Source organism: Rhinopithecus bieti, unplaced genomic scaffold (genome assembly GCF_001698545.2).
Source record: "Rhinopithecus bieti isolate Rb0 unplaced genomic scaffold, ASM169854v2 scaffold_12928, whole genome shotgun sequence".
In the NCBI taxonomy this organism is placed as follows: Eukaryota; Metazoa; Chordata; class Mammalia; order Primates; family Cercopithecidae; genus Rhinopithecus; species Rhinopithecus bieti.
In genome coordinates, this window is record NW_016807614.1 from 1,806,152 (window position 1) to 1,822,030 (window position 15,879).

The window sequence follows — 15,879 nt, forward strand, 5'->3', positions numbered from 1 at the left end:
CAACTAAACTAGGTATCTTGGGAAGAGGCTTATCGCAGAACTTCAGGTGAATCTTAGGGCAGACCATTAGTATTTTGGAAAATAGCTATGCCATCCTCTGCAAAAAACTATTATTCTTTTTTGAAAGAATAGTTTTTGGCTTATCACAGGGCTTAGAATAAACGGTTTGACCATGTGCCACCATATTACCACGTGACCTGGGTAGCCTGCCATGAACTTAGTATTACAAAACAATATAATTGGATGTGCACTGCAGCACTTCATCATCAGATGGAAGAGTATATGTGAGATGAGGCTTCAGCAGGTCTTGAATCATAAATAATCGGTGTGAGTAAGTAGCCATAAGTCCATGGCTCCTACTTTTGCTACATCATTTCTTTTCTCTCAGTTTGGATGTAAGATCTGATCTTATGGAGAATTTTTCTATGACCACCTGACTGGGGAAAAAAAAAGTCAGGCCTTGTTTAATGATGGTTCTGCATGACATGTAGATGACAATAGCACAGCTGCTCCATTCAGGGGTGGTCCTGAAGGAGTGGTGAAGTGAAGAAGTGAAGCCCTCCCTGTGGCAGAAATTTAAGCAGGGCCTGATTGTCCATTTCAATTGTAAGGAGAGATAACAGAGGTACTGTTCTATACTGACTCACAGACAGTGTTTAATGGTTTTACTGGATATTCAGAGACTTGAAAGGAACAATTAGAGAACTGATTACAAAGATATCTGGTGTCAAAGAATTTGGCTGTATCTCTTTGAAAGGGAACACATATGAAATAATTTATGCCCCATGTGAATCCCTGACAAAGCGCAAACACGGCAGAGAAGGGGCTGCTTAACCTGGTAAATAAGATGGCTTGTTCTGGGGACTCAGTCAGTTTCAGCCAATGAAAATGGCCTACCCAGCCACTCTACCCTACCCTCATTAACAAAGGGATGGAGTTTATACATGGACTTAGCAAAATGAACTTCCACTCATCAATACTAATCTAAGACCACAGCTGAATGACCACCTTACCAGCAGTCCATACATGTGCTAGGGGACAGGTAGGCAGATATGCCAATATATGGTACCATTCACAGGATGAGCGGAAAATTACCTCTCTGCTCATTTCTAGCTCCTTGTGATTTCCCCTTCCTTTTTAATAAATCAACTATAAATTTAAAATAAATTTTGTTACATTCGTTATCTACCACTTCTGTGTTTATAGTGCGAAGGTTTTCAGGTTTGTCTTATTCTGCCCCCTTGTGGGAACTAGCTCTTCAGTCTTTCACTAGGAAAAAAACATTAAAACCAACTGCTCTCTTCAAATGAAACAAAACAAAAAATGTATCAACTCTATAATAAAATGTATCAAGCTCTAATAATACATTTTTTCCCAGGCTTTTACCAATAGATCCCTTCCTCATCATTTCTTATCAACCTGTTTATGAACCTTCCAAAAAGACCTTACAAAGTTTTCCAAAGGAGCTTTTATAACTTTATATCTTACCAGAAAATTCACATAAGAATATTTTAAAATATAAATCTTTCTAGATGTTCATACCTTTACCAAACTTATTTTATTTTATTTTTTTTGAGATGGAGTCTTGCTCTGTCGCCCAGACTGGAGTGCAGTGGTACAATCTCGGCTCACTGCAAGCTCCGCCTCCCACGTTCACGCCATTCTCCTGTCTCAGCCTCCCGAGTAGCTGGGACTACAGGCATCTGCCACCACGCCCAGCTTTTTTTTTTTTTTTTTTTTTTTGTATTATTAGTAGAGACGGGGTTTCACCGTGTTAGCCAGGATGGTCTTGATCTCCTGACCTCATGATCCACCCGCCTTGGGCCTCCCAAAGTGCTGGGATTACAGGCATGAGCCACAGCGCCTGGCCTTCCAAACTTTTTAGTTGTCATGCTTTTATTCCTTTTCTTTCATAAAGGTGAACAAGCAAGGAGTGGCTTCTACAAGGCTTCTAGTGTTAATTAGGCCAATTATCACAAGCTAAATAGAATATTTAATATGTTCTGATACAAAATGTGCTTGGGGCCACATATTCCAAGAGCTTAAGATTATAAATTAATTATCATAATCACTTTGCTCATATATGAGGAAATAGTGGAATACGTAATGGGTTACTTAGACCATCAACCAACATGCAGATTTTAAGAAATTAACAATTTAAGTATGTTCCTAGAGGGATGGCCATGCTATACTGCTAATGGAGAGAGAAGGGAGAACTAAAACTGCATTTTATTTTCAAAACCTTCAAACTAGTTCGTATATGCATATGCATCTTGCATATGCCAGTATGAGCTCAGAGGAAAACATGGAAAGATACAGACTGAATGTAGGTATTTCTTACTTTAGGAGAGTGGAATAGGAAGAAGCCTTAACATATCCTTTTTAAATGTCTACATTGTTTGGTACAAATTAACTTTTAAAAAATTAATGAAACTATAACAATAAAAAATATAAAGTATGACTAAAATATAACAATGGATTCTGACACATCCCTAACATTCCAAATAATAATGAACTATTGGCTCAAGTTGGGGCTACATATTCCAAGAGGCATCCCAAGTTTAATTTTATAAAAATAGTGTGTTTTAATTTTAAAAAATCTACAACCAATTAAATTTTAGAAGAAATACAGAACTAGAAATAAAGATATTTCAGAGGGATTTATCATTTAAGCTCAGATCTTCCAAATATTATCCAACCACCAATAAACAAATACGTACTTTACATATCAGAATGAAAAGGTTCTAAATACATGCTACCAACAATGCTGATTTGAAACTTGGGATGTAGATAAGTATAAAGCCAGAATATAATATAAAATTAATATTTTCTGTAGGAAAATAATGGTGATTTCACAACATTATTCTGAGAATTCAATGAGGATTATGTGAAAGCACCTAGTCCACAACCTGGCACATACACAAAACAGTCTTATTCATTAGTAATGCTACTATACTAGATATATTCTTATACTGAGATAAAGAAATAATACACTGAATATTGAAATAATTTTCTTGTCACTCTATGTAATTAACCACAGTTGGTTCAATAAAGAAATCACTGTAACTTTCCAGACTGAAGAATAATTTGTGTGTTTCAAGAGCATAAACATCTCATTTCTACTAAATATTTTACATATTTGCAAGAAAAGAGGATCAGAATATAGTATATATCTGACAATTTAATATACTAGTTCTATTGACACATCAGCTGATATTAATCAAATAAAGTTGGCTACAAATAATGGAAGTCATGCAAAGCCACACCGTACACATTTTCCCATCTTCCAGCATGAGCTAGTTTCATGGACATCATTACACCAGTACACATCTTGTACACCAGAACTCAATGCCTGCATAATGCTATTTTTGCAAAAGAAAATAAAAACTGGGTTTCAACCATATCATGCTGGCTCATCTACCTACTTAATGTCTAGAACCAAGTAAGTTGCTTACATATATATGATCGTTAATGAAAAAAAATCATTTAATGCAGAAAATGGAGCCAGTAAAACAAAACAAAAAAAATAACTCTGATAAAGTAACTCAATATTCCTGAAATATAGAATCTGAATTCCTAGAACTATAGTTTCCTTCGTCAAACTTGATAGCCTAAATACAAGGCACTAGCACTGTTCTGTATGCAAGGACCCTACTATTAATAAACTCCTACATTACTAGGAAAAATGGAGACCCATAGACAAGACAAAATACAATAAGTAATATAGTCCAATTATATATAATATGCTATTGGAGAGTAGAAAATAACCACCTAACCTGCGGCAGTCATACCGGGGTAAAACTAACACTATCAGTTTTACAGTCACATTTCAAGAGTCCATCTCCCATCTCCGACATGTAATAAGCAGAAGACACTGGAGGTTTCTGCCCCTAAACTGGAACAGTGAGTATCAGCATGTCTGAGTCAAAATCCACTGTACCAGAGAGACAGATCAGAGGCCAAGGAACTTGTTAACACACAGCAAAGAAAAGGACCCTGATGCACAGAGGATAAGAAATTGGCACAGTCCAGCAGACATCATGTATTTCTGCTGCTACTGGAGAAGAAAGATGAAATAGAAACTAACCACAATCAGGCAAGGCAGATTATCAGGCAGTATGCACCTATATGGGCATCAGCTGTTTACAGTTAGTGTTTGTTCTGAATGAACTAGCATCTGTCCCGATAGGTTGATATTGGTGCATACTAATTTTACAATATTTTCAGTACTATCTGTATTGTAATAAAATGGAAGGGCACTGGTTCTGGGTTAAGATGAAGTAGGCACACTGTGCCTTAACTGAATGTAACTAAAACCCCTGAATATAACTGAAAATCCTGGAAAGAATGATGAACCAGCAATCTGAGACTCAGAAAACAGTAGTGGGCAAACTGTAGAAGAAAACTAGAACTTAGAGTACAACCAGTTCAGCAATGACTTTCCGGCTGTTTCTTATGTACCCCAAACCCCAAGCCTGAATCCAAATCCTGGAACTACACACCAGGAACAAACACAAAGAGATACAAAATAAGTCTTCTCTTTCTGGTTAGAAAGTGGGAATGGAGGGCCTCTATATGGGACTGAGTGAATGGGGGAAATCCCCTGGCTTTTTCTTCCTTTACCTTTCTCTTCCAACCCTGTCCCTAGGGAAGCCCATCTCACAACCAGCAGCTATAGCTGAGGAGACACATAAATCTCTGAGGAAGAGGAATATTTCTTATCAGAGGACGATCAGTGGTACAAGGAATGTGAGAGAACTGCAAGGAGAAATAGACAAATCCACACTCATAGCCTGAGATTTCAATATGCCTTGCTGTTCAACAAGTAGAAAGAAAATGGGCAAGAATATAGAAAACTTAAATACACTATCAATCAACGTGACCAGGTTGACATTTATAGAACCTTCCGCCCTAAAACAGCATAATACACATTCTTTTTAAGTGCACACAGAACAGTTATTAAAACAGATCACTTCCTGGGCCATAAAACAAGTCTCAACAAATTTAAAATGATTCAACCTACAGAAAGTTTGTCCTCTGATCACAATGAAATTTAAGTAAGAATCAATAAGACAAAGATATCTGAAAAACTTCCAAATGTTTGGAAACTACATCAACACACTTCTAAATAACATGTGGGTCAAAGAAGAAATCAAAAGGGTATTTTGAACTAAATGAAAATTTACTTATCAGAATCTATGTAACATAACTAAAGCAGTAAATAGAAATTTCTAACACTAAACTCCTATATTAGAAGAGAAAGCTCCCATATCAATGACCCCAGCTTCTATCTAAAGAAACAAGAAAAGATAAAATTAAACCGAAAGCAGGCAGAAGAAAGAAAATAATTAAAGACAAAGTATACATCAACGAAATAGAAGACAGGAAAGGAATACAGAAACCAGATACAAAACTGAAACTGATTCTCTGAGATGTGTAAAACTGACAAATCTTTGTGCAAAATGATCAGGACAGTGAGAAAGAATACTCAAATTACCAGTATCAGAAATGAGAATGATTACATCACTACAGATTATACAGCTATTAAAATGTTTCTCAATAAGAAACACGTAATTTGAATAGTCCTATATTTATTAAATAACTTGAATTCACATTTAAAAACCTTCCAGCAAATAAAATTCCAAGCCCAGTTAGCTTCTGATAAATTGTATCAAACAGTTAAGGATGAAATAATATCAGTTCTACAGGATGTAGCTTAGGAAACTGAAGAGGAGGAAACTGAAGTTGAAACTTCCAACTTATTCTATGAGGCCAGCATTATTCTGATTCTAAAACCAGACAAAGACAGTAGAAAACAAGAAAATGAAAAGTCAATATTCCATGTGAATATAGATGCAAAAATAATTTAAATTCTTAGCAAATCAAATACACCAATCATACAAAAACAAGTCACAGGTCAGACCTGCCCTCCTTTAGAGCATTGCTTCCTATCATAGTAGTCCAAATCAAATAAATAATGAAAATATTTGTACCACATACTTAAGTAAACTGATCAGGTCTTCTACTGGAAGTGACTGGCTTGGACATCAACTACTCTGGATTCTGCTAAAGAACTGATGACATTATTCTAACATCTCCTTTCTGACATATTATTTATTTTCCCTGGAGTTCAGAACTTTCTTTTGCTTACTACTTTATGTATTTATCACCAATTCAACCTTCAGATTCTCATTAGTTGTCTAAAACTTTTCTAAAGACAATTAACTGCATCAGGTTTCTACCAATCTCATTTTCCTGAAGGCGACTCTTCTGGAGGCTTTTAACCCACTCCAATCTGAACTGCTAGCCCTTTATCCCCTTCTTTCTATTGGCATTCTGAAGGATCTTTCTGCTTTATTGACTTTCCTATCTCTTGCAGTTCATTTCTTTCATTTGCCTTTTTTATTTTGATGGATCACAGATTCCTTAGACAGCGTATAAGACAGGCAGATTGTTTTTGAAAATGTACATATCTAATTCTATTCTTATATTTGAATAATAGTATCAATGCATATGGAATTCAGAGATTGAAAATTATTTTCCTTCAGAATTTGGAAGATGTTGCTTTATTTTTCAGTTTCCAATGCTACCACTGAGAAGTGCAAAGCCAACTCATTCCCTCCCACCCCCTAGAAGCATGACGATCTGTTTAGCCCCAGTGATTTCAAATTTCACCACAATGTGCCTTAGTTTGGATCTATTTTCATCCACTGTACTGAGCACAGAGTGAGCCTTTTCAGTCAGGAAACTTTATGCTCTTCAGTTAAGAAAATTATCTTCAATCATCTTGTTGATGATTTCTTTTCCATTTTCTCTGGTGTTTCTTTTGACAACTATTATTTGAATATTGAAATTCCTGGAACGATCCTGTGATTTTTCTTAACACTCCTCCGTTTCTTTTTATATTTTTGTCCTTTTGCTCTATTTTTTCAGAGATTCTTTCAGCACATTAGCCTCTGATAATTCTATGGAGCTTTTGGTCTTTACTATCAGAATTTCAATGCCTAAGAGCCTTTTTTTAAAGTCATAATACCACTCTTCTATGCACTTCTTTCCTGTTTCACGGTTATTTTCTCTTATTTCTGGGGATAACAGTTATATAATTTTCCTCTGCAAAATGTATGTCTCTCCAAGTTGTTTTATTCTATTTAATTTCTATCTTTCATACATTTAGAGAGCTTCTTCAAATATCTACTAATCTTTGTTAGCTGCTCATATTTAAGGGCACAGGACTGAAAAGCTGATTTGGAGCTTTGATACATGGAGTGAGCTAACTGGCCTGTTTATTTCAGGAATCTCTGATGACTAAATTTCCTCTTTCTTCTTTTATCTTCCTTTTTTTGGTCAGATTCTCCAGAAAAGACATTTTTTTCCAACCTCCTGCCTGAAATCTGAAGGTCTAGCTGCCAGTATTCTGGGAGCCCAGTAGGAGAAAGACAGGAGGGAGATATCTAAGGTCCAATTCTCGTATTTTTAGCATGGGACTTCTGCCCTCAACTATGCCTGGTGTCGCCCAGGCTAGAGTGTTTCTGGTTATCCCCACTCCTACAGATAATTTGCTTTTGGTTAGGGGTGAGGAGTTCAGCATTTGCCCAGCTGACTGGTTAAATGGTTTTGGGGAGGAAGTCCCAGAAACCCAATGCTTCTTCATCTGACTTTCAACCAATTGTCATTTCATCTCCATTTCCACACACTGTCATTCTCAAGCTTGTTGAGACCTCCTGAGGTTGTTTTGTTGATTTCCTCTGCTACTGTTAGAATTCAGTTTTCAATTATTCATATACTCTCCAGTTTCTAAAACTGTGTTGATATTTTCTCCTTCCAATCCTTCCTTACTGATCTTTCAGCGGGTTTCTGGAGGTAACAAGCATTTTATGCTCATCCCATCTTTTACTCCTAATAATACTATTTCTCATTCATTTCAACTCATTATAGTTTTTTAAAATTTCTTTCTGGCCAGGCATGGTGACTCACACCTGTAATCCTAGCACTTTGGGAGGCTGAGGTGATGGATCACTTGAGGTCAGAAGTTCGAGATCAGCCTGGCCAACATGGTGAAACCGCATCTCCACTAAAAATACAAAAAAAGCCGGGCCTGTAATCCCAACTACTCTGGAGGCTGAGGCAGGAGAATCGCTTGAACCCAGGAGGCAGAGGTTGCAGTGAGCCAAGATCAAGCCATTGCACTCTGCACTCCAGCCTACGTGACAGAACAAGATTCCGTCTCAAAAAAAAAATTTTTTTTTCTTTTGAATAAAGAGATATTACAAACAAAGTAACTAAAAAGTTAAGAAACATGCTTTTACTACCAATTAACTCTAACAATGATACAATTCCTGGTGACTTCAAATTGAGATCAGGTAGTTGTACTCCGGATCACAGAAATCCCTGGTTTTGTTGTTTGAAGTTTTAGCTTTGTTAATAAAATTCAATTATGCTCATTGATTTGAAAAATATTTTAACTGACAAAGCTCAGAGTAAATTACATAAGCGATTTCAAACATCTGTATTTGATATTTGATAAAATTTAAGACATTTAATAATTACAACAATTTTAGTAAAATTTTACTAATGTTATTTTAGAGTTTTGCATAATCTCATTTTATATCAAAATATGTTTACAGGGAAAATAAGAGTGAACAAAATAAATTCCAGACATAGTCATCATACATGCTTATTACTTAAGTATGATTAAGTTTAGCACAATTTAAAATTTTCAACGCATATTATTCCTCTTTTTATTCTGCAACAAACAATTTTATAAAAATAGTACAGCTCTAAAACCTGGGAAGAGCAAAGTTGGAGAAAAGAGAGACACGATTATAGAATAAATAAATCTGAAGCTTCTACAGGATTAAAACTGCACATTTGTAAATCTGAGCTTTACTTTATCTTATGCTATTACAGATTCTTTGAAAACCTAACTCAATAAATGATTGAAATTTTATAATCTGTTCATCAGTTTGGGTTCTCAATTCTCATTCTCTTTGAGTTCAATTCATTCATTCACCATTTATTTAGTGACTACTATATACTATGTACTTATTATTGGCACTTAAGGATACAGCAGTGATCAAAGCATAAAAATCACTGCTATCACAAAACATCCATTCTAGTTTTGAACAGAGAAAATAAACAGAATAAATATGAAGGTGATAAGTACTATAAAGAAAAAGGAATGCAGAGCTGGTGGTCATGCAATGTTAAATAACTTAGAAAAGGTCTAACTGGAGATTTCACTGATTCAGAATGTTTTTATCCACTTTCAAAGTTGTCCCTTCAAAAATTAATCAAACGCCTGTGATAACAAATTTTAAATAGAAAAGGAAAATAAGTAGGAAGATCCTAATGTAGCAATTACCAACAAAAACCATTTCTTCTGAGAGAGCTAAGACAACAAATATTATATTGATGAAATTAAAAAACCAGTGTGTGATGATACTCCAACAAATGTTGTTGTTGAAAATTCACTTTTGGTTACATTCCAAAAGTGGTATATCGATATATACCATAATGCTTCAAAATTACTTAAACTTTAATATCATTTAAAAAACAGGCACTGGACAATATTTAATTTTCTTATATCTTGAATAAATAATATACAGATTTTTACATCGTATCATTTAAATCCTAAATGAGAAATTAGAATATCTAAACTGTACCACGGCAATATCCTAGCTTCCAAATTAAGTACCAGAAAGAAATATCTAACATTAATTTTTGAAATTTAATAATCAATTTGATGAAAATTTACCTTGCCCAGAGCGGCTTTGGCGAGAGTCTACACTTGACTGTCTTCGATCCGGTGGTTCCTCGCTCCCTCCATCTGCATAAAATTAAAAACAGCATAAGTAAACAGATAATGAGATTGACATAACAGTGTCTCTGACATTATCTACATATTAAAACTACTATATGGATCATTTATTTGTATTTCCTATAATCCGGATCATTAAAATATTTGAGGATTTTTCTTACATAAACCAATGGTTCTTACCCTTATTTTTGTGGGTTTACACTCCCCTCTTGAAGTCTTAAGAAAGTGCAGGAGTTTTTCCCCTCCCCCCTATGTATATACTCTACTTTGCATATAATGAAGGAAAGTTAGCAACTCCAAAGTTCAGTCACAGAATTCCAGTTAAGAAGGCCTGATTTAAAACAATCTTTTAAATTAATTACAGCTGCTTTTTCTGTCTAAAGTATAACAATACATCCAATAATCCCTAGGACTGTTTTACTGTAAGAATTACATACGTTATGTTTTATAAGAGATAAAATCAATAAACCTATAAAAGAAATCAATAAAAGCTAAAACCAAATAAATCTTGAGTTTACCATGATTTTAAAATTTATAGAAACAAATCAATTTCATTATATACATCTTAAGAAATAAGCAAAACACTCATGCACTTTAAGAAAAATTAAAACAAATTTTACTTTATGTAAATAATCCCCTCAATTTTGTTACATAGAAACAGAAAATTACACATCATAAATTCATTAAAATAGGCACAGTAAAACAGAAATTAATACAGTGAGAATGTAAAGTATAATATAAAAAATGAAAGTAAACCAAGCAAAATCTTTAACATAGTGGTCTATACACTTATAAATTTGTTATCACTTTAATCAGATAAAAAATGCATTAAGGCATCAACAATTTCCTTTGTTCTTTCATACAATCACTTATTTTTTAACTCACATGGAAAAGGCGTAGTAGCTGCAAGCAGGTTTAATAAAGAGTATTCTTACTCTGTCATCCACTTATTCTATGGTTTATTCTTTGTAATAGAGCTCGCATATTAACATCTATTGCTTTTTAAACAGATGGCCTGTTTTTTAATTCATTATTGATAGAAAGCTTCCTTTTAAATATATTTATTATATGTAAGGCCTAGCAATAATTAAATCCAATTCATGTATATAGATCAACTATTCTTTATTTTTGTAGAGGGCTGTTAAACTAGCAAGTACAGCAGCATTTAATCGATTCCAAATATACCATGACAATACAAAATAGTAAGTACACAGCCAGGAAATATTAATATCTCTTAGTCCACAGTAACCTAGTAAAACACTCCACTAATTTAATTAGTCAGATTTGTAAAATAACTTATCACATAGAAAGATACTCAAAGTGATAGGCAACCATATTTTTCCTTCCGGTATGAAAATCCTGTTTAAATATAAATCAGTTTAAATATTATTTTAGTTCTGCTGTTACTAAAGTTACCATATTTGAATAAAAAGACATGTTGACAAAATAAGGTGTTATCTGAAAGACAAATATGAGAAATTTTCTTTGACATTATTTAAAAAAATTAAAGCAAAATTTACTCACGGATTATCATCTCTGAACGGGTGATCTGCCTCTGTTAAAATTAAAACTTATTTAATTTTGCCCTTTTAAAGGAAATGTGAACGTTTATAATCTTTCCTAACTGTATTTCAAATTCTAAGTAAACAACTCTATAAATTATATGGATTCTTTTTAATAAGGCTCAGTATTTCAACTGGGCCAACTCAAATTTAATTTCTAAGTTTTAAACCCTCTATGATTCCTTCCACCTCACTCTCTTGTGAATTAATATTCAGTATGTCCAAAAATCCTAAAGTTTTCTCTTCTTTCTAAAATGTATTTAAGAACAGACAGAAAGGCAGCCAACAATTACTATGTACTCTCTGCCAGGTATTTTATATAGTTCATCAAAGCCCTATGAAGTAAAGTCCTATTTCACAGCTAAGAACACTGAAACTAATGGTGACTAACTGAAATCCAGTGACAAAACCAGTAAAAGTGAAACGGGATTTTAACCCAAGGATGTTTGACTCAGTACATCTCTCTGATACTAATTTCTACCCAAATTTATTAAATATTTTGAGTTCAAGTCATGTTCCCATTTTATTCTTCTCATGAAAACGATGTTAAAAAAGCACTAATCAGTAACTGTAGCAATTCTTCCTTTACAGAATAGAGAAATTCTAACAAAGCAGGTTATGAAGACTTAGTCTTACAACATAATCTTCCTATTTGCTTCCAATATAAAATCAAAAGACATACTTTCTAAAGAAAAAAAAAATGTTAACCCAAGTTTGGTCTCTCTATTTATTCATTCTACTAAAAGAGAGCTTCTCTTGACAATGAACTGGCCACAACCAAAATAAAGTACCTTAGTAGGAATTCTGGTACACTGTCTCCCCAGGTCTCTATTACTGCTCCTTTCTAATGAATACTATTATTTAAGAAATTCTAGGGCTGGGCAAAACGATTCACGCCTGTGATCCCAGCACTTTGGGAGCCCAAGGTGGGAGGACGGCTTGAGGCCAGGAATTCGAGGTTACAATGAGCTATGTTAAGATCGCACCACTGCACTCCAACTGGGTGACACGAAGAGACCTTGTCTCTTTAAAAAAAAAAAAAAAAAAAAAAAAAAAAAAAAAAAAATTCTACACTCTATTAAGAAAATTTAGTACGTGACATTCTGTATACCCATGCTTGGGTAACTAAAGTCCCTATCATGCATCTGTTCCCCACATCTATGAAATCTATCACTGCAAGCTTAGGTATACATGCTTTACAAGGAATTCAAGAAAAAAGCTGCTCTAACAAGAAAAATAAGTAAAACTAGTTCTTTCTAAATGCTTACAGTATGAAAATATGATACATTTTCCTTTTAGTGAAAGGTCAATGCTCATGACATTGATAAATGAATTACTCTTATCAAATCAACTACTTGAGATGGAAACATTTTTAATTCACCTATAGTTAGGCACAATGTTAACCTGCATGTGCTGTCATAGAAATTACACTGTAAGAAACAACTAAGAACTCTGATCTACCTGCTTAATGTGTTTTTAAAAAATCTTTAAACGCATTTACCTAGAATAATTTGCATTTTAAAAAGACACCCCTTACAGTCCTGTAGAGACTAGGGTGGTGGTTTTCGATACTAGATGAACAAACACATGTGGTTCTGATCTAATAAAACTTTCTTTACGGTCACAAAATTTTAATTTCTTATAATTTATATGTCACAAAATATTATTATTCTTTTAATTTATTTCAACCATTTACAAATATAAAAACCATTCTTAGATTATGGGCCCTACAAAAACCAGGAGTGACCTAGATTTGGCCAGTGGTAAATGACCCCTGATCTAAAGGCAGAGAGATTAGTTTAGAAGGCTAATTAGAGCAATCTCTGTGAAAAGGAATGAGTTGAATGACTTGAGAGTAAGGCCAGTAAGGATGAGAAGGCGGTTCTGCAAATGATGTCTGGCCTAGGGGCCATTCAAAGTATAATGGCTGCACGGGCTCAAGGATCCTTTTCTTGGCTCTCTCTAGGTGATCCTTTAGGGAGTAAAATGTAAAATTCCCCAAAACCACCCCAAATAAATGGAATACCTGACTGCTTAATTACATGTTACATCTCAATCTTCTCTGTGACCAAGAAAGGCTCTTACAAGGTGACTAGAAGTGCACTATGCATTGTGAAAGGGATTTTTTTCCCCTTAAGTAAAGTTTACGGTTTTTATTCTAAATAAACATTGCTGAAAACCACAATATCTAGATTATGTTGTAATATCATTTCCTATTTTCATGAAAAACTAATATGTACATCATTTCTACAGTCTGAATTTGATACTTGGGTTTGAAACCAAAATTATATATTTGAATATTAAAATCCATTTATAAAAATTTCTGTAAACAAGTATTTTACATAAACACTTCATGATAGTCAATAAGGAAATAAAAGCAGCCCACCAAAAATTTCTATTGGTAACTTATTTTCTCCAAATGCAGAATGAAAATACGGCATGTCAAAAAAGACAGCCCAGGCAAAATAGAAGAATACAACAGTCCTCTGTAGAGGACCTACTCCTTTTATTTAATTTGTAATTATTTATAAGTTTTCATGAAAAAAGCCCAATGGAACCCAGTAATCATTAAGATATCTGAGACAGACATCAATAAATTACTAGAGGAGATATGAAATAATATGCCTGTGAATGAAATACAAAAATAAGAAACTTCTTAGAATGTTTAATTTGTATTCTACTTTTAGTAAAGTTACCAGGAAATGTGTGGGAATATATACTCATGTACATACAAATGCACAAAAAGTCAGTATGTGGGCATAAGACCTGAGTTTTAGTTCCACACCTGCCATTTTTAGATGAGTTTCTCTGAGCCTCAGTGTTTTCATCTGTAAAACTGAGGTCAAAGTAACATCTTCCTCTGAAGGTTGTGAGGTTCAAATGACTTAACACATGTGACAGCACTTTGTATTCTCTAAATTGGTGATTTTCAACCAGGAGCAAACCAGGGACTTCTAGAGACATTTTTGATTGTTACAATTGGAAGAGTGCTACTCATTTCTAAAGAGCAAGGCTGGGATGCTGCTAAATATTCTAGAATTCACAGGACTGCCTACCACCACAAAGATTTATCAGGCCTCAGATTTCAACAGTGCCAATAGCTGAGAAATATGTTCATAACAATCATAATTATCAAAATTATATACAAATAAGCTAATTACCTTTCTGTAAATAAGTTTCAAATATACAGAAAATACAGTGAAAAATATAACTGACACTGATATAGCAACTATCAAACTTTACCAAATCTTAAGATTTCCCATATTTGCATCCATTTATTTTAAACTAAAACACTACCAGTTATATACAGCTGATATTTTCATTATACAGTTCTCCAATACAACTTCCCTTCTTCCATCCCTCCCCAAATTAACCACTATCCTATCTTAATATGTAAAATCACATGAATGTTTTTATACTTTTATTACATATATATGCCTCCACAAATGTTTATGTTATATAAGTGTAATGATACTATATCATCCAGCAATGTGCCATTTTTACTTAATACTTATGTTTTGAAATTTATCTGTGTGGACATTCATTTTAACTCTAGAATAGTATTCCACTGTATGAATATATCAATTGTATCTATTCTCTTACTAATGAAGATTTAGATACTCTCCAAATTTATAGTACTTCAAAAGGAAGTCTGCAATGAACCATTTCCTACAGCACATGTCTAATCTGCTTGTATATAAGCTCCTTGTGCACATGTTCAAGATATGGAAGCGAAACTACTAAATCACATAATGCAAAAACTCTGTGAGAGCAACCAAATTTCTGCCAAAGACAGTTGTGTTAATTTTTATTTCCACAAAAAGTGAACGTTCCCATTTCCTCACAATCTCATGACTACTACTCAGGTTTTTTTCATTTCTGCTAAAGAATGTGAATTGCTCTCTGATTCTTGTTTAATTTGCCTTTCCCTCATTAATAAAATGAAGTTGAGCACGTTTTACTGGCCATTTGGTGTGTGCATACTCTTGTTCATATCCTCTGCCTATTTTTGCCACAACTTTCTGATCTGCATGTTTTCTGATAAGAAATCTATAGTCATTCAAACTGTTGTTCCCCTCTAGGTAATGTGTTATTTCTCTCGGGCTGCTTTCAAGATTTTTTCTTTATCTTTAGTTTTCAGCAGATTGATCACATAGTGATTGGGTATGAATTTCTCTGCATTTATCCTATTAAGGATTCAGTCAGCTTCTTGAATCTGTAAATTTGTGCTATTACCAAATTTGACAAATTCTCAGCTATAAGTTCTTCAAATACTATTTTAACACCACATTTTTCCTTCTCTTTTCCTGGAACTCCAATGGTATGAATCTAGATCTTTCGTTACTATGCTACAGATTCCTGTGGTTCTACTCCTCGCCATCCCTTGCTTTTCTCTCTGTTGTTTATATTTGGATAATTTCTATGGATCTGTCTTCAAGTTCACTGACTCCTTCTGCAGTCACCTCCATTATGCTACTGAACCCATCAAGTTTGCTTCTT

At 34.0% G+C, this 15,879-nt stretch overlaps 1 protein-coding gene across 1 annotated transcript in view; it reads right to left on the bottom strand.

Moving 5' to 3' along the window:
- The window catches only part of TANC2 (tetratricopeptide repeat, ankyrin repeat and coiled-coil containing 2), a 483,987-nt gene that overhangs the window by 354,380 nt on the left and 113,728 nt on the right, over positions 1 to 15,879 (bottom strand). Inside the window, exon 3 of the mRNA XM_017882923.1 lies at positions 9,755 to 9,826. Within this exon, the coding sequence (XP_017738412.1) occupies positions 9,755 to 9,826 (72 nt within the window). The remainder of the gene's footprint in view (positions 1 to 9,754; positions 9,827 to 15,879) is intronic.